At 42.5% G+C, this 21910-nt stretch overlaps 1 protein-coding gene across 1 annotated transcript in view; it reads right to left on the bottom strand.

Moving 5' to 3' along the window:
• OXSR1 (oxidative stress responsive kinase 1) overlaps positions 1-21910 on the bottom strand; it is an 88215-nt gene that overhangs the window by 9319 nt on the left and 56986 nt on the right. The window contains exons 6-11 of the mRNA XM_039549256.1: positions 15638-15747; positions 12104-12205; positions 9294-9427; positions 7399-7447; positions 4735-4800; positions 4375-4497 (exon numbers count right to left, since the gene is read on the bottom strand). Of these exons, the coding sequence (XP_039405190.1) occupies positions 4375-4497; positions 4735-4800; positions 7399-7447; positions 9294-9427; positions 12104-12205; positions 15638-15747 (584 nt within the window). The remainder of the gene's footprint in view (positions 1-4374; positions 4498-4734; positions 4801-7398; positions 7448-9293; positions 9428-12103; positions 12206-15637; positions 15748-21910) is intronic.

Raw genomic sequence — 21910 nt, 5'->3', positions numbered from 1 at the left:
GGCACACAGTACCCTAAGATGCTATCACGGTTACCCATTAGCAAAATCCAGGACTCCCAAAGATCACTCAGATTGGATCAAACTACTTATGCACCAAGAGGGGAAAATACATTTTAAGCTACTCAAATCTGGCAGAAAAACACACACACAGACCTGCCTGGCAGAACTCTGCTAGAAAACAAATTCCCCTCCTTTACTTAGGGAGGTGGTTTCCACACCAGCTTGCTTAAAACATACAGACCCTTTGTAGGGTGGGAGGCGGGAATCAGCCTTATTTGTGCTGCCTTTTAGAAGGAAATCCCTGGCCTGCTGTCCCTGCCCTTGGACCCTGCATTCTGCTGTGCTCTTTGTGAGAGAAAGCAGAGAACTGACAGGTAGGTGTACACTCAGCCATGAAACAAAAAGACCAGTTGAACATAGAGGAAAGTGCAGGCAAAGCAACATGACCAACCTTTGCTTATCAGTAAAACAAAGATAATACTGCACTAACTGTTTCACACGGCCAGGGAGGAATTGCCAAGTACTCCTGGAAAGCCCTGCAACGTAGAGAGCCTGCAGCTTTGACTTCCAACAAGTCCAATTACTGTGTGGAGATAAGTGGAACGGTTTGGTCCATGATGGGAATAAAAAAAATACCTGTTCCTTCTGCACATAATGGTCTAACAGGTTGCTGTTTGGACAGTACAGGCTGGACAGCAGAACATTAAGTGCCATCATGCCCCTACTCTGAGCCATTTTCTGCACTAACCAATGCCACTACCTTAACAAGTGCAGATCAGAGCAATTTGTAACATATGGCTCAGAGGCTTCTCGTGAGAAAGGGTTAAGAAGTCTTACTCTCAGAACAGCAAGTTTCAAAAAGCTCTCTGGACAGGGGAGACAGAACAGTTCCCTCCGGATGACTATGTGCAGGCAGTGTCAGGAAAAAAGTCACACAGCCGGAAAGGTAAAGCCTGAAATCCATCTCAGTGTGCTCAGCCTTCACTTGACAGTTACCAGGTGGGATGAAAAATATGGCATTCCTCCCAGACAAACAGCCCTGCTCCACATCTGCAGGCCACAGCTGCTGCAGTGTTCTTCCAGGAACAAAGCTCACATCCAAGTGTACCTGGATGTCTCAAGGAATTACGTAAAAGGAACTTGTCTGAGAGATCAGCGTGCTAAGCACTGTACAGATGAGTACAGAAACACTGGCCCGGCCCCTGAGCTGACAACTGATCCAGATAAATGAAACACAAGTGGTGAGAGCCAGTTGAATATGAGCCAGGAGTGCCCAGGTGGCCAAGAAGGCCAATGGCACCTGGCCTGTATCAGGAATAGTGTGGCAGCAGGACCAGGGCAGTGATTCTTGCCCTGTACTTCGGCACTGCTGAGGCACCTTAAGTGCTGTGTGCAGTTTTGGACACCTCATGGCAAGAAGGACATTGAGGGGCTGGAGCAAATCTAGAGAATGGAATGGAGCTGGGAATGGGTCTGAAGCACCAGGCTGACAAGGAGCAGCTGAGAGAGCTGGGGAGGCTCAGCCTGGAGAAAAGGAGGCTCAGAGGAGACCTCCACACTCTCTACAACTCCCTGACAGGATGGTACAGACAGGTGGGGATCAGTCTCTTTTCCCAGTAACAAGGGAAAAGAGGAAATAGCTTCAAGTTGCACCAGGGGAGGTTTAGATTCTATATTAGGAAAGACTTCTTCACTGAAAGGGTGCCCAGGGAAGTGGCAGAGTCACCATCTCTTGAGCTGTTCAGAAAACATGAAGAGGTGGCCCTTGGGAACAGGGTTTAGTGGTGAACAAAGTGGTTCTGGGCTAGCAGTTGGACTCAGCAACTCTGAAGGTCTTTTCCAACCTTAACAATTCTATGATTTTATGAAAAACATGGTCAGGAAGAAGACAGCATAAACATTAAAAAACATTTACCTAAGGCACAAATAGGATGACTTCGGGGATTAGTTCTAACTAATTTTTGCTTGTGTAATCAAAGATGATGTGAGTAAGCAGTGAAATGTGACCACACAACTCACCACCGCTCAGATTTATTGGGTAACAGAAGGTGCACTATTTAAAAGCCCCCAGAGTGCAACTGCTTTAATTTGAATTCAAGGTTTCAAATGTAGAGAGGAAGGAAGTTTAGAAGGTCTTTATATCCAAAAGGTAATGTTGACCCAGGAAGTCACCATAATCAATGAATGGAAGAGACATTTCTGGCTCTGGGTGTAATAAATATTTACCTGCTCTCAGATGCAGTCCTCAGAAAAGACTTTTAAAATACACATTTCCACATATTAAATTCACCCTATTTTTTAATGTAAAGTGGAAACAAGTAAAACATACCAACACCTTCCATTTATGTAGATGATTTTATGCAGGTTAATACTTCAGTATTTTGGCACATTAAGTCAATCTGCAGGGCCTCCTTTTACTTTGTGGCTGACAGCAGTAAAATGCAGGTACAGATGGAATCACAGAATCACAGAATGTTTTGGGTTGAAAAGGACCTTTAAAAATCCTCTACTCCACCTCTACAGCAACGGGCAGGGAAAAAAGGTGCCACCTAGTTAACACAAGTTATTCTATCCAACAGCTTGGTTAAAATTGCAGAGGGATTACAGGTGGAATTTACACCCAGTGTTTGAAATATGGCCAAAAACACAGGACAAACACTAGTCCTCAGTAACACCACCATATTCATGGCAAAAACTGGCAGTCTGGATACAAGTCTTAGGACTGCTTGAAAATTAATCAGATTCAAGTACCCAGGCAGACGTGTAGTGAGGTCTGAGGTGCCACATGCCCTTTCTGACATCACAAAACATACAGGTGCCCCAAAATACTGTGTTACATACCCATGGGCTGCCTCCAAAATGGTAATGTACATCTGCAGGGAGGTAACTGAATTAAGACCTACTGCTCCAATGTCCATCCTAAAGCTTTGCTGGATGGGAGACCTACAAGCAACAGCCAAGCACAGCCCAAATGAAAGCAGTCAGGACAGGCAGCAGCACAAGGAAAATGTATCAAAGCATCAAGAAAAAAACTGTCTTGAAAAGGAGCTTGTAAACATGTGTGTCAATCTGCTTTTTTCTGCCTAAGAGGAATGAAACAAGTAAGTACTGTTCAAAACACAGTAAACAGTGTGAAGTCACAGTGCCCTGGGCTTTGAGACAAGATACAACAAGTTCTAAATAATCTCTGAAACAGAATTAGGGTCTTTTACAAGAATGTTTCTTAAAATGTGATCATATTCTAACTTACAAAGGAACTTAGAAGAATTCAGCTTATAAAGCATCAAAGAATTTCAGTAGTAGCCACCTGGTACCAAGAGATCTTCCTTGATCATGTATAATACAAAGCTGGACAAAATAAGCCCTTTACGAAGTCACAAGAGTTGCTGTCACAAAGTATGGAATTACTGTATCATGTGGTTTTTAAAAATCCAAGCATTTCAAAAGATGCAAAATCTTGCATTTAATATTTAAGTGTCTATTCACAACAGCAACAGAGGCCAGACTAATGAAAGACAAATGAGAAAAGTTGTAAAGGGATAAATGCTTCAAGCCAATACTACTTTTTTCCCTTTCCTATTGAAAAGCTTCCTCTAAAAATCCTTCACTGTCTCACTAATTCAATTACAGGATGATTATAACACAGAGTCCGCTTCCAGCCACCTGCTGTAGTGAAAAAGGACCAGGCAAACCATTACAGAAAAAACCCACACTGGTGACTGCTGGGGGAAGACAACCTGAGAAACCATTGTAATCTTTAGCTGATCATTATGCACTACTCCTCTTGAGTTCTTGGGGGCTTTGTGTATGTGCTGGGAGAGGGGAAAGTGGTGTTTTCTTGAGGATTTTCAAGCACTACACCAATCACTCCTGTGACTTCAGGGATGCTGTGAGGTTTTCTACCAGGATTGAGTGATTTCAGTGTAACTGGGGGGGGGCAGAACCAGACCCTGCATGTTTCAGCAATCACCCATAAGAACAGGCCCTATTGATTTCAGCTCCATCCTGGAGAGGGCGGTAGGATAAAACCTCTCCTGACACTTCGAGAAGAAAGCGTCTCAAGCAGTCAGCATCCTTAAAGGGAATCCTAGCTGCAGTAAATTAGTATGCTGAGCTGGGAGCAGGCTGTCTGAATTAACATTTCCAATTATGCTGAACAGCCCTGAATGAGACCAGCTGTGCCCCACCACAACGACACAAAAGATCAATACAATTTCTTCAACCTTCAATCTGCTTTCTTTCCTTCAGCTCCAAACTTGAGGGAAGGGAATATAACATGCTGTTTATCATGCTTAAGGCCACATGCTCCCCAAATATATTTAGATGTACCACAACTGGAAAACAAAACAGAGACAGTGGAGTTGGAGGACCCACCCTGAGCTGTGAAATTGCTGCTCTGCCTTCCTCACTTTCTTCATCGAGCTCATCATCACTCCATTCCCAGCCACCATCTTCAGTCTTATGAAGACGCCCACTGGAGCCTGGGACTCTCCGGACCTGCTCAGCACAAGGACACAGAACTTACACCTCAAGCAGTTTCTAGAGTTGACTTTTTAGAAGAAATAGCACCAGAATGTCTTCAGGTTCCATCACCTACCACAGTGTCTGATTATTTTATTGAAATAAATAGCTCTATCTAGAAAAAGCTGTACTGCACTACTTATTAAAAATGTGAGTACAAGCACAAAAAATTAGTACAACTGTAACAGCAAGAGCCCAGGAGGTTTTCAATACCTTTTTGGATCTTTCAGTGATTGTTGGTGCTCTCTGCAACATCTTCTCTTGTAAAAACTCTTTATTCTGCAAAGGAAAAAATACCAAACAAACATTTGCATTGCTGAAAATGCCCTTTGATGCCTTCAGTGTCTCTGATAAACTGTTAAGCTGTTTCTAGCAGAAAGTTGTTTACATGTTTCATCCCTATTCCCCCAAAGATATTAACCACTCCCCTACTCTGGGCTGCAGTATATGATGTTTCATCCTAAATACCTTTTCAGTTAACAGTGCCACACTCCCTATGCAAAGTGACATGGAATTAACAACTGAGGAGTTGGATATTATGCTGATTTCCTTGGAAATATACATATTATACTGCAGGATCTGATACCCTGCTGAGGTATTTGGCATTCTTCCACTTGCAGATACTACACCACCTGGATCCAAGCCCTTTGCTTTATCTTACTCCTAAATTTATGCCTGTCCAACTGTCAAAGGCAAACCTCAGATGTCAGACAGGTTGGGATGCAGGAATCCCTCTGTGCTGGAGTAAACAGAAATTGGGGCAGCAAGATTTGAAGTGGCTGAAAAAATGTACAGCATTTATGTTTAGAGAGGAAGCAAATGCAGTGATCACAACAGATTGAATATTGGGAAACTGCTGTGATGCTTTATTGTATTAAATTTCCCCTTCAGCAAGCTGCTCCAGACTGGCCAATATGGGCTCCTGAGAATATAATTTTCTGACTGCTGAATTGTGGGGCCAAACTTCCGGCAGCAGGGGAAGCAGGACAGTCCAGACAGGCACCCTGGCATTTGGCTGGGTATTCCATACCACACCAGTGCAACTGGAAAGCTCTGCTGTCCCTGCCCATGCAGAGCTCCCAGAACTCCCCCAGAATGGCTGCTTGCAGGCAGGATGGAGAGTCTCAAGACACACTCTGTCATTCCTGGTAAGTGGCTCCCAGCATTATCAAACCATATTTTTACATAACCTAGATGGTATTTAAATATATGACTCAATATAGCTGTATAGAAGCTGCACTCTTCAGCCCTCAAGTTCCAGCTGTCAGTTTGGCAGTGGCTGATGTGTGACAGTAATTTAACCCCAAGTGTGAACTGGCACACATTTGCACTTCAGATGCCGGGTTAAGCATTGCCTCATTTACAATAATGTTAATTTTCTATCACCACCCATGCTAATATGTTACTCTCCAGCAGCTTAATGAAAGCACAAAGGAGATTTAACACACAATGAAGTATAACGTGAACTAGAACTCACATAACCAAACAGAGAAAGGTCAGCAATGTGTAAACCATCCTGTCACTTTGGACACCAAGTGTGCATCCAGCATACAGAGGCAGACTAATCAGCTGCCAAAAATCCGACTATGGACAGTGAAACCCCAGTTAATACTGTCAAGAGCCCAGACATCAGTTAAACTTGCCCTAAAGCAAACTGCTGCATTGCATCAACTGGATCACCCTGCAGACTTCCCTGGTTCACAGAATTATCAAACCACACAATACCCTGAGTCGAAGGGACCTACATGGATCATTGAGTCCAGCTCCAGGCCCTGCACAGGACACCCCAACAAACCCCCCTGAGAGTCTTGTCCAAATGCTCCTGGAGCTCTGGCAGCCTTGGGGACATGACCATTTCCTGGGGAGCCTGGGCAGTGCCCAGCCACCCTCTGGTGAAAGAACCTTTCCCTAATATCCAAACTAAACATCCCCTGACACAGCTATAGATCATTCCCTCGGGCCCTGTCACTGGTCACCACAGAGATCAGCACTTGCCCCTCTGCTTCTCCTCATGAGGAGGAAGTGCAACTCCCCCCAGTTGCACGTGTTAAGATTCCTGTCAGCTTTAATAGGGTATCCAGCTCCTGTACAGATACCTGATGTGGCCAATTCCACTTAAGCATCTTAATCTGGGAGCTGAAAACGGATTAACTGGTGATGCTGCTTTGCTAGCCCAAGTATGCAGTCTCTTTTTGACAGTTTAATCTGCATTCTGCTATAAATCCTGTGCATTTTGATCATGAAAAAAATAAGCAGAGAGAAAGTATTCTCTCATGCCCATGGAAATACAAATCCTCCCCTGTGTTACTGCTGTCTGTCTCCTGCAGTAAGACCGCGCATGCTGCATATGCACTAATCTCCAGGCAGTAATTACATAATGATTGCTGGCAGTTCACTCCAAGGCTAGAAATGGGAGTTTCCTACTGTTTTGTATCACAGGATCTTCACTTTTCATAAGGCAAAACAGGGTGAAATATCTTTAGGAAGGTCTTACACAGTGGGCCTCATTCAGCCCCTAGCACACAGACTGATTATAGACTTCACTAAAATACAAGTTACACTTGCTGCAGCAGAGACCTTTATGGTTGGACAGGCAGCCAGAATGGCACCATTACAAGGGAAGAACAAACCCAAAAGGCACTGAAAGATAGTTAAATGCTCAAGAATTCCTAGATAATTTCTGTTAACAACAGCATACACAGGAGGCACAGAAGGGGGATTTTATTCTATTCCTTCACAATGACCCATTCAACTCACTCAACTCTGCTGGCTCCAAGTGAAAGAGCCCACACTCCTGCCACTAAAGCTGTCACCCACACCTATCCTGCTTCTGAGAAGTCCTTTCCACAGCCTCTGTATAAATCAATGTTTTCTTACCTTTGCTTTTGTGAAAAATTTGTGTCTTAGGAGTTCTGCTGCTGTTGGTCTGTCAATAAAAACAGATGTAGAAAAGACAATTATAAATGCTCCCTTTCAACCCAATGGTCTTCCAGGCTGCTGCAGCTTGTTGACATCTCGTGAGGGCATCAGCTTCTCCTGTATAATTCCCCTAAAATCAATGTATTCCAAGTAAATTTTACACCAGCAATCTTTTAAATTACTCAGTGTATTCTGAACAAGGCCTATTCTGTTCAAAAGCAATGAGTAGCTGGGGACTGGTGGGGAGAATTTGCTCCTGTTTTGATGCTGAACTTGAGACTCTTAGATAACAACAGGATCACAGAAACAATTTGCTCAAAATTGAAATCACAGAATCATCACTGGAGTGCAGTACTCACCCTGTGCAAGTAACAGTTATTTCAGAGATACCTGATTAAATATGTGTAATTGGTTCCATTAAACATAGGTGGGATGATCAGTCTTGGTCTAATACAAAATGAACAAGTATAAACTATTTTCCCCTTCAAGTCAGACTTCAGAATAAATACTGGAAACTAAGAGATATCCCTTGGTCAGTTTAGGAGGAGTTTCCTAAAGACTCAAGCCTAAATGAGAAAGCTTACAGCATCTCCCACACTGCAAATGATGCTTAAATAGTAACAAAGTTTAATCAGTGTCCTGCAAAGGCCCCTCATCCACAGGGTTTATTTCATCATAGACTACTCCAACAAAAGGCATCCTCCTTATAGCAAGGGAGCCCCTAAAATAATGAAAAAGCAATTGCACTGAATTCTCTTCCCATGCAATATGCCAGCCTCCTGCTCCCACAGTCAGGATGATGCCAGTGGTTGTCAGTAGTGCTTGAGGAGAGAGAAGAGGTGTGCCAGATTCAGGGTGATTACATATAATCTGATCAGCACACATCCTAGCCTGCAAGGACAGGATATGCTTTAGAAAGGTGAAAAAAATTCATGCTGGAAAAAAACCCAGCTATCAACTTTTATCAAGCACTCCACTGGATTCATTAAGCATTTCAAGTGTAATGCTTGTTAGAAGAGAGAGACTCATTGCACAGTGCGTGAGAAGCCTGTGTTCCTGGATCTGACACAAGAGGGAACTGAAGAATGTCTTCATTATTATTATTATTTTATGAAAGCATTTTTTCCCTTCCAGAATTAAGTTTGCTTACTGAGGAGAAAAAAAAAAACCAAACAAAAAACCCAACCTAAGAGGTATTAAAAAATGGCACAGCACACACACCATCCCCTTGGTAATATTTCCTGTGTCACTGAGTAGTCAAGATACTGTTCAAGGAAGGCTGAAAGTGTCATCAGGTCACTTAAGCAATCTGTATTGATGAAAACATGTTGGTAAAATTTGCCACTGTTTTTCCTGATTTCCCATCCAAACCAAATATTACATATAATTAAACAAGTCAAAATTACACTAAAAGCCTTCTCTGCACTGGCAGATTTTAAAAAGTTTATTTATGTAGTTTTTGCAAGTAAACACGTATTGCCCAACCTGTAATTTCTGATCTGTAAACACAAAGCAGTTCTGACTGGGAACAAAACATGAACTGAAGTCACCTGCTGGAGGTGGCCAAGGGAGAATGGCCCTACCCAGGCAGTGGACTGGGATGCACTCTCATTAACCCAAATGGAAGATGTGTGCCCTGGCCAGGCACAGTGCCAGACATTTATCCATAAAAATAAGGACAGCCGAGAGAATTTGTTGCCACACAGCAAGATTGCTGTGCTCTTTGTGACTGAAAGGTTGGAGGGGCAGAGAGTATACCAGCTTCAAAAAATAGGGAACACAATCACGTTTGTGAGTTTGGGGGTGGGTTTTGTTTGCTTGTTTTAATTTATTTTGGTGTGATCCATTCTTACCTTTTTTCAGGGTCTTTTTGTAGGCATGATGAAATCATCTTCCTAAATGATTTCCCATATTTCTTCAGCATCTCCTTATCTTGCACACCAGTTTCCAAACATGGAGGATCGTTTTGTAGCGTCAGCATTAAAACCTGAAAGAATTATTTCTATTGACAAAGAGATTTTCTTTGGCCTTTGTTAGAGACAGACCTTGGGAAAAATGTATTTTAGACAAGCACTTTCATGAAGCATCTGAGTCAACAAGGATATGTTGACAACAAACACCCACAATTTAAGTTACTGCTTTCCATCCCATCTCCTGGCCCCCCTGCAGTCTGTGGGCCAAACACAGGGTTGGAATGTGTTTTCAGGTCTGTTCTGTGCAATTAAAAGTACAAGCAGAGCAGAACTTCTACGAGCTTCCTCATTCAAGATGAGCCATTGTGCAAGGCTTTTGATTCAATATACCTCCCTGAGGTATTTCTCAGCTAGAAATCAAATTAAAGACAGAAGGGCAACATAAAAAAACACAAGAGTTCACTTTCATGTACCAATGTGACAGCAGGTGAAGACATTCCTCACATAAGCACCCATCAAGCCGAACTGATTTCCCTCACATCACTTAAATATTCTGAAGGAAAGGAAGAAAATTACTCATTTCCATTTCCACTTGTCACCTACATACAGATGAATATCTATTTTTAGAAAAGGAAACAGCACATAGCACATTTAAATAGCTTTCAACAGCTATATTGCTTAGGGCAGCAAAAGCCCATCAATCTAGCTGAAATTATACAGCCCATGACAGAATTCCCTGCTTTCTTCCCCACTCCTTGAAGGGTCACTTAATGCATGAGTAATTTTGCTGCATAACAAAATTAATCTGCAGTGCAATACAATTACGTTCAATAAATAAAATAGAGAAGTCTTCTTGCCGGCTGCATGACTGGAACCCAAATCTCACAGAACTGGGGACTCAATTCTATCTAGCATATGACAGCACTAAGTAGGTGCTGTTGATAGTAAATAGGTCATGTTGGTATTCAAAGCTTCATCCCATGCATTCAAACCACAATAAACAGAAGTACAACTTGCAGAAGCTGCTGCAAAATGCTACCAATAATCACAGCCCAGAAGAAAATATCAATGAAACCAGCAGCACCTAAATCAGCAACACATTCCCCATAACTGCTCTTTGCTCTTCCACAGCCACTGATATTGAAGGAAATTTAATGGCATTTCTGAACTCTCAGCCTCTCAACAGTCCCTGCACGTAGACGACAAGTCTTAAAAGTAATTCTGTTCTACAAGAGTTAAACCTGTGCAAGTCCTGGCATTTAAAGGGATACATGGATGTGCCTGTTCTGAGTTAGCAGTTGCTGGATTTCCAAATGCCATTGTAATTGTGGTGTGGGAGGGGACACACCCAGGTCCTGAAGAAGTGACTCCCAACTCCCACAGCACTCCAGCAGTTAAGACTCAGAAAACAGAAGTTTACCCACAGTGTCATTGAGTGGTTTGGGTTGGAAGGGACCTTAAAGATCACTTAATTCCAATCCCCCTACCATGGGCAGGAATAGCCACTAGCCCAGGTTGCTCAGAGCCCCATCCAACCTGGCCTTGAACACCTCTAGGGATGGGGCACCCACAGCTTCTCCAGGTAACCTGTGCCAGGGCCTCACCATCCTCACAGTAAAGCATTCCTTATTCCCATCTAATCTAAATCTCTCCTCTTTTAGTTTACAGCCATTGCCCTTTGTCCTATCACTATCTGTCTGTGTAAAACATCACTCTCCCAATGCAAAAAACTGAGGGACTTGACACCCACAGGCCTCATATCCCAGATCACTGCTCTAAGCATTAGCTTTGGGGCTAGAACAGGCTTCTCCACCCCCCTGTGTTTGATCCGAAGAACCACGCACCCCAGGAGGAGAACCAAAGTGACCTTCAAGAGGGTGGGCCAAAGGGGCTTAAAGTTTTGTGATTGAGACAAGGCCGCATCAGATATTACAGAGGAGATAAGGAAAAAGATCTCAAAGCTCAGTAGAAGGACAGGATGCTTCAGACCTCAACTGATGGATGGGTGTCAGCTCTTAACTTTAAAATGTACCCTCCCCCTGAAAGAGCTGCATGTTAGAAGCAGCTCCTGGTTCAAGCATCAGGAAACAGGGAAAGTTAGCCAAACTCATAAGGCAATCTAAGGTTCAAGATACTTGAAAAAGAATTTTGAAGTGTCAAGGTTTAAACAAGAACATTTCTTTCACTTCATCCTTAATAAAATACTATTGTTGCCAAAACCACAGTTTCATACTGATGTGGTCCTTTGAACTGGATCAGTGATTGACAGGACTGTGTCAGTGTTAAACAAAATTAAACATTCTTTCAGATAACTGGTAACACAAGAGGTATCAAGAGAATTTCTGAAAGGTATCAAGAAGGATTATCAGTACAGGAGAAAGAATGACTCGCCATCCCAGTGTCACTGGATGCCCATAAGGCATTCTGGATCATTATTTATAACCCTAAAAACATCTGCTGACTTCAGAGGTTTAAAACAGCACTTTCCTTAAGAACGATGAGACTCAGGATCTAAATAAAAACTGCAGTTCAGATAATGCTGATGAAGTGGCGTATTTTTAAAAGGTGACTCAAGATACATCCAAGAACATCATGATCCACAAGTGCAGGTTGAAAGGACAAACTCTTCTATGCAACGTGCTAAGTTGAGAGGACAAACTCTTCTGTGTAACATGCTAGTCAAATTCTTGGAAACATCCACAGAACACACTGATCCCTTATCTTGCACAACTATCTGGAAACCTGCTCACCTTCATCGGCGGGTATTTATGGTAAGGAGCTGCTCCCGTGGCCAGTTCAATAGCAGTGATCCCAAAGCTCCAGATGTCTGCCTTGAAATCATATCCTCTGACCTGAAAAACATTAGAGGATGTTATTATGTGCCTCTTACTGTCCTACGCTACCATCCCTCTCACACACCCTTCCCCTAGAATTTGGAAAGACCAGCACTATAGGGATGGAAAGAACACTTTCCCCCTCCTCTTCCCCCAGCTCCTTATACCTTCAAGGAGGTGTTTTAGAAGTCACAGTCTGATAAAAATCATGGTTGTGCACTGTACAACCAGGACTGCTCTGCCATAAAACTCTGCTGCAGAACATAAAGGGGCACTGGGCTAACCCAGGCTCTGACTTCTACACACAGACACAGAGAGTCATTACACAGTGTAATAAAACTCTCATAGTTAATAGATGGGCTGCTACCCCTTGGGACACCCGCCTCACTACACTTTTAGTCAACCACTTAATCAATCTGACTGCAAACATGCTCCATCCTGGAACTTCACGACACACCAGCCCAGGAAAAGCCCCTCATTCCTGCCTACAGACTAATGTTTCCCTCCACTAATTAACAGTAGCTTCTGCACTTGACATTAAACACAGGCTTGTTCAAGAAAATTTATAGCATTTACTTCCCCTCCTGCACAGGAAAAAATATTTCATATGCCAAAGCGGTTACTTCCTCATTATCATTAGGTAATACTTTGGCACTTGCTTTCTCCGCTGCAGGGGAGAGACATTATGTACTAACTTCAAGAGCAGCTCCAAAAATCAAAGCGTTTTGGTTGCTTAGGATGGTTTGTGTTTCTTCTCGCTACACTATGGAAAAATGAAAATTGAATCAGAGCAGAGCTAACAGGGGTATTGTGCTCAGCTAACCTAGCCAGCTTTAGAGAGACAATTGTGATGAAGCCAAAAAGCATTTCCCTAACTACCTTAAAGATGATCTTGAATCTTGGCAAACTAACAAAAACCCCTCCTGCACTATTTGTCATGTAATACTAGAGCTGGACTGTAACTTGTTATAGAGACAGGAATTTATGTCTTGTACTGATTTCTTTCACCGTGTAAGCATAATTTTCATGAGCTCTAAAAGTCTGAACTGTTTCTTGAAGTGCCTCAGTTTATGGATGCCACGACTTTGAACAGATTTCAAGTCAGTTAAATGAACAAGCACAGATATCTAATACAATTTAAAAGAGCAGAGGGCACAAAGAAATAGGCTGTAAGGGTGATTTTTAGTCCTCTCACACTAATTTTAGGTTTTGAGAATAACTTTTGGGCATTTCTTAGCTCCATCTTTTAGTTACTCTTGCAGCACACCAAGACACTGTACAACTCTCCATTCCCTGACAAGATTTTAACTGTTTAGTGTGTGGGATTTTTTAAAATTATTTCACATAATCCTGCTTGCAAGTGAAAGCTATAAAGCTCAAAACTGTCTGCAGCAGTTCATCTTGACATCTGTCCAATACATTAGTCACCCCCCTGCAGTTAGTTTATATCAACTACATTTACTTTTCTCATCAACTTCTTTCTTTCGCCATAAATCAAGTGACCATACATTAAAAGACAACGTTGAGTTATCAAATATTAACATTCTAAAGGAATTTAATGGTGCTGAAGTAAACCAGATGGAATTGGGTCGACAATATCTACACGTGAAAGGCCAACCTAGAGCAAGCCCTCTATCCCTTTTCCCGGCTGGATCCAGTGGCTCAGAGTGACACCTGCTGGAAGGCAGCAAGATGACCTAATGGACATTGAAGGATTTCACATCAACATCGTCAGCGTCCCGAATACTGCTTTAACGTGGTTATACTTGCAACGGGTTAGATGTGCGCAGCCTTGGCGGAGGTACTGCACTCCCCAGAAAACTTACCTCCTTTGGAAACACGTTTGTGGGGAACCATCCCCCACTTTGTCACTGAAAACTTTATTTCCCCTTTTTAGCTCCCTCCTTAAGATATTTTTCCCTTTTGTCCTGAGCATTGCAGCTGCAAAGAGCCTGGAGCAGCACCATTAGGTCCTGGCCAGGCTGCTGTGCCCTGGCCACAACACACAGGACAGAAAAGCAAGGGACAGCTCTGATCTAGCTTTGGAAACACTACGTACTCTATTTTTATTTATTTTAAATCAGCATTAAATTAAAAAATCCAGAAGAATGTGACAGCAAAGCAGTTCAGAATCAAGTTTGCAAAGACAATCCTGACTTGGGAAGTGTGGCTTTATTCTGCACTGTTAGATCTGCACTCTGAGGAGGCTGCAGCAGTGCTGGAATGCACCAGCCCCTCGGTGCCACCATGGGGAGCCACTGAAAAGGGCAAACATGGAACAAGCCCTTCACCAATAATATATTTAAGCTACTCCAAAATTATCTCCATTCCTCAGGAAGTTTTAGATCCTGGAAAAAATGCATTAAAATGAACTTTAATGCGCTCATATTTAGCTGCACCTAATTTTAGATAAAGATATCCATGAGGGTCTTATTCAAGTTCCTTCCAAGCTTCAGAATATTTTACTGTGAGCAATAGCAAAGAGAAATACATCAAGGTGGATTTACTGCAATAAAACAATGTTTTCCTCAAATATTTCTGGTTTAAAAATTTGGAAAGAAAAATGGAAACCTATTTACAGCCAGTTATACAGCACACCTGTCAGAAACCCAGCCCCCCTGTCAAACTGACTTTAAGGGGATGATGGATAATTTTGGAATGCTCATGGCACTGAACATCAATGCCACTGACAGCTACTGCAAATGTCTTGGTAAGACTGTGGTGTGATTTTCTCTGTGGATCTTCCTCAGCAATGGGCAGCAGTTTTACATTAAACAAAGTTTCCAGGTGTCCTTCATCAGAAGTCACACAGACAAAGCTTCTGTAGTTTAGTCTAGAAGCAGTGGAGGACAAAAAAATGACATTTCTCCATGCAAGGAGAAGAAGTACGACATCTTTTAGTGAGCCAAAAGAGCAGAGGAAGAAGGGGAAAATGCAAGCATTCCTTAGCATTTAGAGCCTGGATACTCACAAGCCAAGTGAAGTTAAAAACCTGAATGAAGTCAAATGAATGCTATTTTACTGAATTAACTCCCCACTCTGACATGTCACAACTAACTACCCCGAATTCTTATGTTTGCAGATGCAGAAGAGCACCTCACTGAGCTGTGTATGTGCATATTTACCACGTGTGAAACTATTTATACTCTATCTCACATTTATGCAAAAGGGAGGGGCAGGTTAATCTTCTTTATGCAACAGCTGAGCTGTCCCATCCTCACCTTAGGCAGGAGCCTGAAGAGAAGCAATGGGGCACAAACCTACTGAACATTTAACATTCCCCAGTACTAGTCTGGCTGTAATAGGCAAGTCAAAGAAAATCCTGTGGTTTTAATAAAACCCTTCAGGATGTCAAATTATCATCTTAGTTTGAAATAAATATAGTCATTGCTGATAACAGGGAATTCCAGGTGCAGATCATCTCAGAGGACACTGGGAAAAACAATTCACCTGCTCCATAACTTCTGGTGCCATCCAGCAAGGTGTGCCCACAAAAGTTTTCCTGACTTTATTCCTGGTAATGTCACCACCAGTGGCCAGGAACGCGCTAACACCAAAGTCTGAAAAGAAAACAAAAGCAGAATTTATTAAGAACACACATCCTGAGCAAACTGAAGGGCTGTCCCTTCTTTCCCCTCATATTCCCAGCCACCTATTAAGTACCAGACCATGCAGTCACGCATGAGGGGTTTCCTAATAAAGGAGGAATGATCAACAGTTAGCTAAGAGTGCTGGTACATGAACTGCCATTCAGCAGTTCACCATTCAGTTCCTGGGGACAGCAGAGCTTTCAGCCCTGGCTGGCAGAGAGGAAAATTCCACTTTCCCTTACAGCCCACTGGTCACATTAGAGGCTGCCCACACTCCCCCAGCAGCCCTGCTGCTGTACAAACCCGCCCTGCCAGCCAGAGCTTTATTTACATTTGCATGCACACATAACTGTACTGACCCTCAAGCAGCATCCTGTAATGTCCACAGCAATCAAGTTGGGTGCAGAGAAAGGCCCTTGAGAACATTTCACTGTCCTAACTGAGGTATCAGCCCCTTAGTCTGGATGCTTTATTACCAGAATATGCTTTATTTGATAATCCTCCATGACCCAAATGCTCAGTGCTTTAACAGGACCTCGGACTGGTTCCTGATGATACTGAACATGCCACAGTCCAGCACCAGCATCCCAGGGAAGCCTCACAGACAGTGATTCACACCCTGCACAGAATCACTCCACCTGAAACACCTTTCACACACCAGGATGCTCAAAGATGCCCTTTGCATTCACTGGTAATTGCATTTCTTGGAATAAATCACTCTTTTATGTGAAAACTATGCTGTAACCTCATGTTTTATGCAATTAAGAATGACATGGAAAACAGCATCTGTCACCAGCAGCAGCATACAGGGATAGCAATGGGATAAAGTATGTTTGTTCAGAGAAGAGCATTACAAAAGATCTGGCACCCAGGTCATTCAAGAGAGGATGGCACTTTGGAGGAAGAAAACAATCAAGTGACAGGGAAACTGTTAACACAGAACTGTGTAAGTATTTCTTCCCAATCTGCTCCAAACTACATTATTTATGCACTGCTGAATTACAGGCCAGCAACAGGCCTATAACTCAATTCCTCATAACTTTATCCACACATACTTTTTTTTTTTTTTAACACAGTACAAGCAATCAAAATCTCAAATGCCATTTTTGAGGCTGATGACAGGCTTGGGGGGCAAATCTCTGAAACTCCAGGGCTATTTAACATAAAATCAGAACATAATTGATCACAACTGCTTTGAAAATTCTTGAAACTCTGCTGACAGTTAACTGTAAATGTAAAAGCCTTTGCCTCTATGGCCAGAGGAGCCAGAGTTACTGCATGGCTTAAGGATGTTATATTGAAGAATTAACTGCAACATAAGATACCTCCTTACAATTTGCAAGTCATGGCATTATTATGAGGACTGTCCCAAGTTTCCCTCTGCATCACACCAGCAGTTCAATGAGTCACTTCTCATCAGTATTTCAATATTTGAGAAACACCTCTGAAGTTATCACTCAGAAGAAGATGCTGAAAGCTCACTTCAGTTAGAGACTTCCAGGACAGGAAGTTAGTGCTTACTCAAGTACTAGGCATGGGTAACTGCAAGGTGACATTAAAGAAAGTTGCATAGAAATCACAGGGTTAAAACCAGCACTAACAAAAGCCTATCATTAGGATTTAGCTCTTCCAGATGTGCTGTCCTGTTCTTTTCCTGTTCCCAAAGGCATCCTTGGCTCCCTGCTACCCTTGAAGTTTTAGCACACCTAGATGGATCACTGTCCCCATCAGCACTGCAATTTGTATTTTTCTGGAAACCCACATTTTGCAACAATGATTTTTGCTTTGAGATCTTCTATGTGACCCTTGCTTTTCTCAGAAACCGAACGAGCCTCCTAAAAGACTCAGAGTAAGTTGCCTTTTACTGCTCATTACAGGAAGTCTCGCAAGATCTATTGTTCTAAACACAAGAGCAATTGGAAGTTCTTTTAAATAAGATAATACTAATAGAAACTTGTCCAAGTGCCATCAGCATTTTATTGTGATGTGCTGTATTTGAACTTGCACATATTATCTTACCTCAAGTTTCCATGCAGTCATTTTGAGGGGAAAGGAAATGCCATTCAAAGCAAAAGCATTCCAGCAGTAAAAACACAAGTCCTTTACACAGTATTCACCACATCTCACATCAAACATGGGTTTATAAATTCCAGATGGAAATCAGGCCCCTACATCTGCCATCTGAAGAAAGCTTAAATGGAATTAAAGTTTATTTTATTACATGGTTGATTTATTTAATGTTTTCCCAATTAATTTCCCTCATTTCCAGTGGGCTAAAACAGGCTCACACAGCCTGTGCTACTCTACTGTAAGGAATAACTTTGAGACCATCTTCTCAAATGTCATCTTACTAACTTTATCCAAGCCCCAGCTATTCAGATAAGAATGCGCCTGCTCTCAGGAAATATCTGCAAAGCAATAAAACACAACCCCAACCACAAGTTCAGGTTCAATTCCTACTTCAGAGCACTTGGTACCATCTGCGTCTCAGTCTCTCTGCCCCCAGAAAGGTTAAAACAGAACTAGGTTATTGCAAATGAATTTAACTCTAGAAAATGGGAAAATCCGTGAAATTCAGGATAGCTCTGAAGTGTTTACACATTCATACTCTTCCTTGGCAGCTCGGAGTTTACATTGGCTCACTACAGTGATAACTGTAAAGGACTGAATCACCAGAGACAGGGAGGAATTGGAAACGGTTGGACCTGGCTTGCAATACCAGTAACCACCACTGCTGGGGATCCACCGACTGTCAGATATCCTAAAGGAGCCCAAAAATTGCAGACCTCCAGCAATCTGATAGCAAATAAGCCTCCAGGGTGTCTGGATCTTTTTTTTTTTTCTGAAGCAATGTAGAAAAGATTCATCTGTTGGAGCTGTTCCAGTCATTTAAACCAAAGACTACTAAAAAAACCCCCACAAAGATGTGTATCTCCAGACTCTCCTATCACAGCAAAACCAATCCAGGATGGGAATGTCAATTTTGCTGATGCAGGCTCTGCACAAAACATGGCCAATTTTGTCTCTTCCAGCAGAAACATGTGTTGCAAACTACATACCCTACAGGATGCTCTACAGTGGCAATGAAGTTGCAGAGTAGTGTTTGAAAAAGCATGGTATGAGGCAACAATTCCTGATAATAAGGTATCCAAACTGTCAAACTTAAAAACTACTCTGGCCACTCGGGAAACATAGAAGATGGAAAGAAACACCCAGTACAAACAACTCACCAACACAAGAATGCTGTGGCAGGACCACATCACAACAGGTGCCAGTGCAGGTGTGTCTCTCAGGAACATACATTTCTACCGTATTCTAGATTGTTCTATCCAAATCTAGAAGTCAGCTGTTAAAAATCAGCTCTCCTTGGCCATCTCATATTGTAACATTACCTTAATTCTAAAAAGCCCAAGTACCTGCTACTGCATGTAGCTACCTACAGGTACATAGAAGGGAAAGAAAGGAAGAATACGGACTAAGGGCCAGGACCAAAGCCTGCTGATATCAGAAGGGCTCCTACAGAGTTTGACGGGCTTGGATCAGACCCTAAAGCAGTTTTCAACCAACAGGGGCAGAAAAACATAATAATTCAATCTTGACTTCAAAATCACTCAGAGCTGTCTTTAAACAAAAAGTATTTCAGAAGACAGCACTAAGTGGTTTTTTCACCGGTCACCTTCCTTCTTGTTCAGTTGTTCACCATCAGAAAATACCTGCAGTTGTACTTAGTGCTTTCCTGCAAATCTTAAAGCTTTTAGAGCACTGAAGATGAATAAAACTGGCAGCAAGAAGAGGAAGGCAGTGATAAATAGCAATTTTGTGCTGAGAACACAGCAGGTGGTAGGACACCAGATAAAAAGAAGATTAGTGGAGAACAAGAATCAAAGGCTTCTTTCCTTTTAAAGTCTAGATGGATACACAGTGGTATTGGATCTGTAAATGCACACTTGTCCTCCTGCTTCGCAAAATAACTTAAGGATGACAAAGCCCAGGCTGGGTGACGCCACCCATCGCCTTCTGAGACATTCACAAGTGGTTTCAACAATCAAATAGTGCAACATCTCTTCAGGAAACACAGATAGTACAAGTGACACAAAGAAAAAGTTATTTCACAACATGCTTCTGCAGGTCCTAAAAGTCTCCACCAATCACAGAGAAAAATACTTTCGGCCCTTTTTTTGAAAGGGAGAAGAGGCTCTGAGGTGTTCATGATACAACCCAGACTCCTCGAGTGAGCCCTGCAATCAACACTTCCCTCCCAAGTTAGATTTGTGCCTTGCCCCTTGTTCAGGCAATTTAATCTCCCAAAGTTAAGAGTTTCCTAAGGGAAAGTGGGGAATGACACTGCCTGCATCATAGCTCGATGTTTATGTAGAGCGCTATTTTAGTACAATGAATTAAGAGCAGTCAGGAACACAGCGAACCGGTGACAAGCTGGCATGGATTTGTGGAAAGTTACACAAATTCAGTTACACAAGTTTTGCCTGGCCTTAACTATCCCCGTTTTATAAATAGATAAAGAGAGAGGGGTTAGGCACTTTGCCCAGGATCAATTAGCAAGTCCTGAACGACTTAGTGAAATCTCAATCTACTTCAACTGCTTGGCAACATGGCCTGCCCAGGCCATGGCTGACCCTCCAGGCACCTCTCGGGAGTGCGCATTAAGAATTCTCTGGTTTTAAATCCTGAAGCCATTGTGTGACTGTCTCCACAACCAAAAAATCCACACACGGAGGGATGCATGCCTCAGCCTTCGGCAGACACTTCTATTGTCACATTCAATCTCACAGGGATGGGTGACAGCATTATTTAATATCTCCGTGGATAAAATCAGGGGGAAAAAAAGATTTCATCTGCATTCAGTCTCAGTAGGATGCTCACATCACGCCATGGCTGGAGCATGCCTCATACTGAGCAAGTATCATACACCCTGGGAGAGATTCCCCTCAACCTCTCCCATCCTTTCCCAGTCTATCAAGACATTCACTTCATTTCACACTAATTTGTAGGTCCTGCATTATTAAATAAACTGACAAATGCAAAGCCTTGCTTACTGTGAGAAGCCATCTCCTGGTTTATGCAGCAATATTGGTGCCAATACAGTTTTATGTTGACAGAGTGTTTTTATCCGTGTACTTTTAGACTCCAGGGAGCTGATAAATGCCAGGGCTAAGAGGTTTTATGCTCTGATTAAAAGAAATGAAGTAATTGCCATGGAGAGGCTGGAACACAAAAGAACACGGCTATCTCCATTTACATTGCAACCACTGTCAGCACAGGCCAGAACAACGGTATCTGGGAAAGAGTCCTGCTCTCTCCAGAAGACAGATTAATCCAGTGTGCAGGAAAACACTTCAAACTGAGAAAGCGACACTCTGAATTGTAACAGGCTCCAAAAATTTGGTGCCAAGCCACAAGCTCAAGCCAGTGCCCTTGGGGAAAAAAAGAGGAATGTTAAGATAGAAGCAAACTGCCTCACTTTAGGTCTCGCTGCTCAGCTGGATCTGTTAAAGGCAATTTTCTCCTTGGTTCAGTGGATGCACTTTTTGAAAGCCAAAGGAGCGACAAGAGTTAAAAATAGAGTCATGAGTAAAAATAAGACTTGGGGAGGAGTTCCAAGCTGGGAATTTGTGCAGGCCATTAGAGGAATTTTTAGAATTCCCACTTCCAGCAGATGCCCCCAAGCTCACAGATTTCTCCTCCATCTCTTTACCTGCAGCCGCCTCAGCTCACAGTGCTCCCACAGTGGCTTTCCCCATATGCACAACCACAAATTCAGGGTTACAAACAGAACCTGAGAAAAGTCTGACACACCTTCATCAAGCTGCTTCTTCTGTTTAGCCTTAACAGAAATCGCACAGCCAAAAATTCACAAAAGAGGCTTTAATTTTCACTAGTTAGAATGGTGTAATACTGCAGCAAAATTACTGCCATGAATTCCATACAGTGAAAGTTTCCAGCAATTAAATTCACTGACACGCTGTGGAGGTACAGTCCTGCAGTGCCGTTTCCACCACTCAATCTCAAATGCACCTTTGCTTTTTTCCTCAAAGGATGTCCAGATTGAGATGTACATTCCTCATTTACATTTAAGAATTACATTTCATCTGGAACAAGAAACAGGAATTGTGTC

Source organism: Corvus cornix, chromosome 2 (genome assembly GCF_000738735.6).
Source record: "Corvus cornix cornix isolate S_Up_H32 chromosome 2, ASM73873v5, whole genome shotgun sequence".
Lineage (NCBI taxonomy): Eukaryota > Metazoa > Chordata > Aves > Passeriformes > Corvidae > Corvus > Corvus cornix.
Note: the sequence above shows the minus strand (reverse complement) of the source record. Positions and strands in the feature narration are given on the sequence as shown.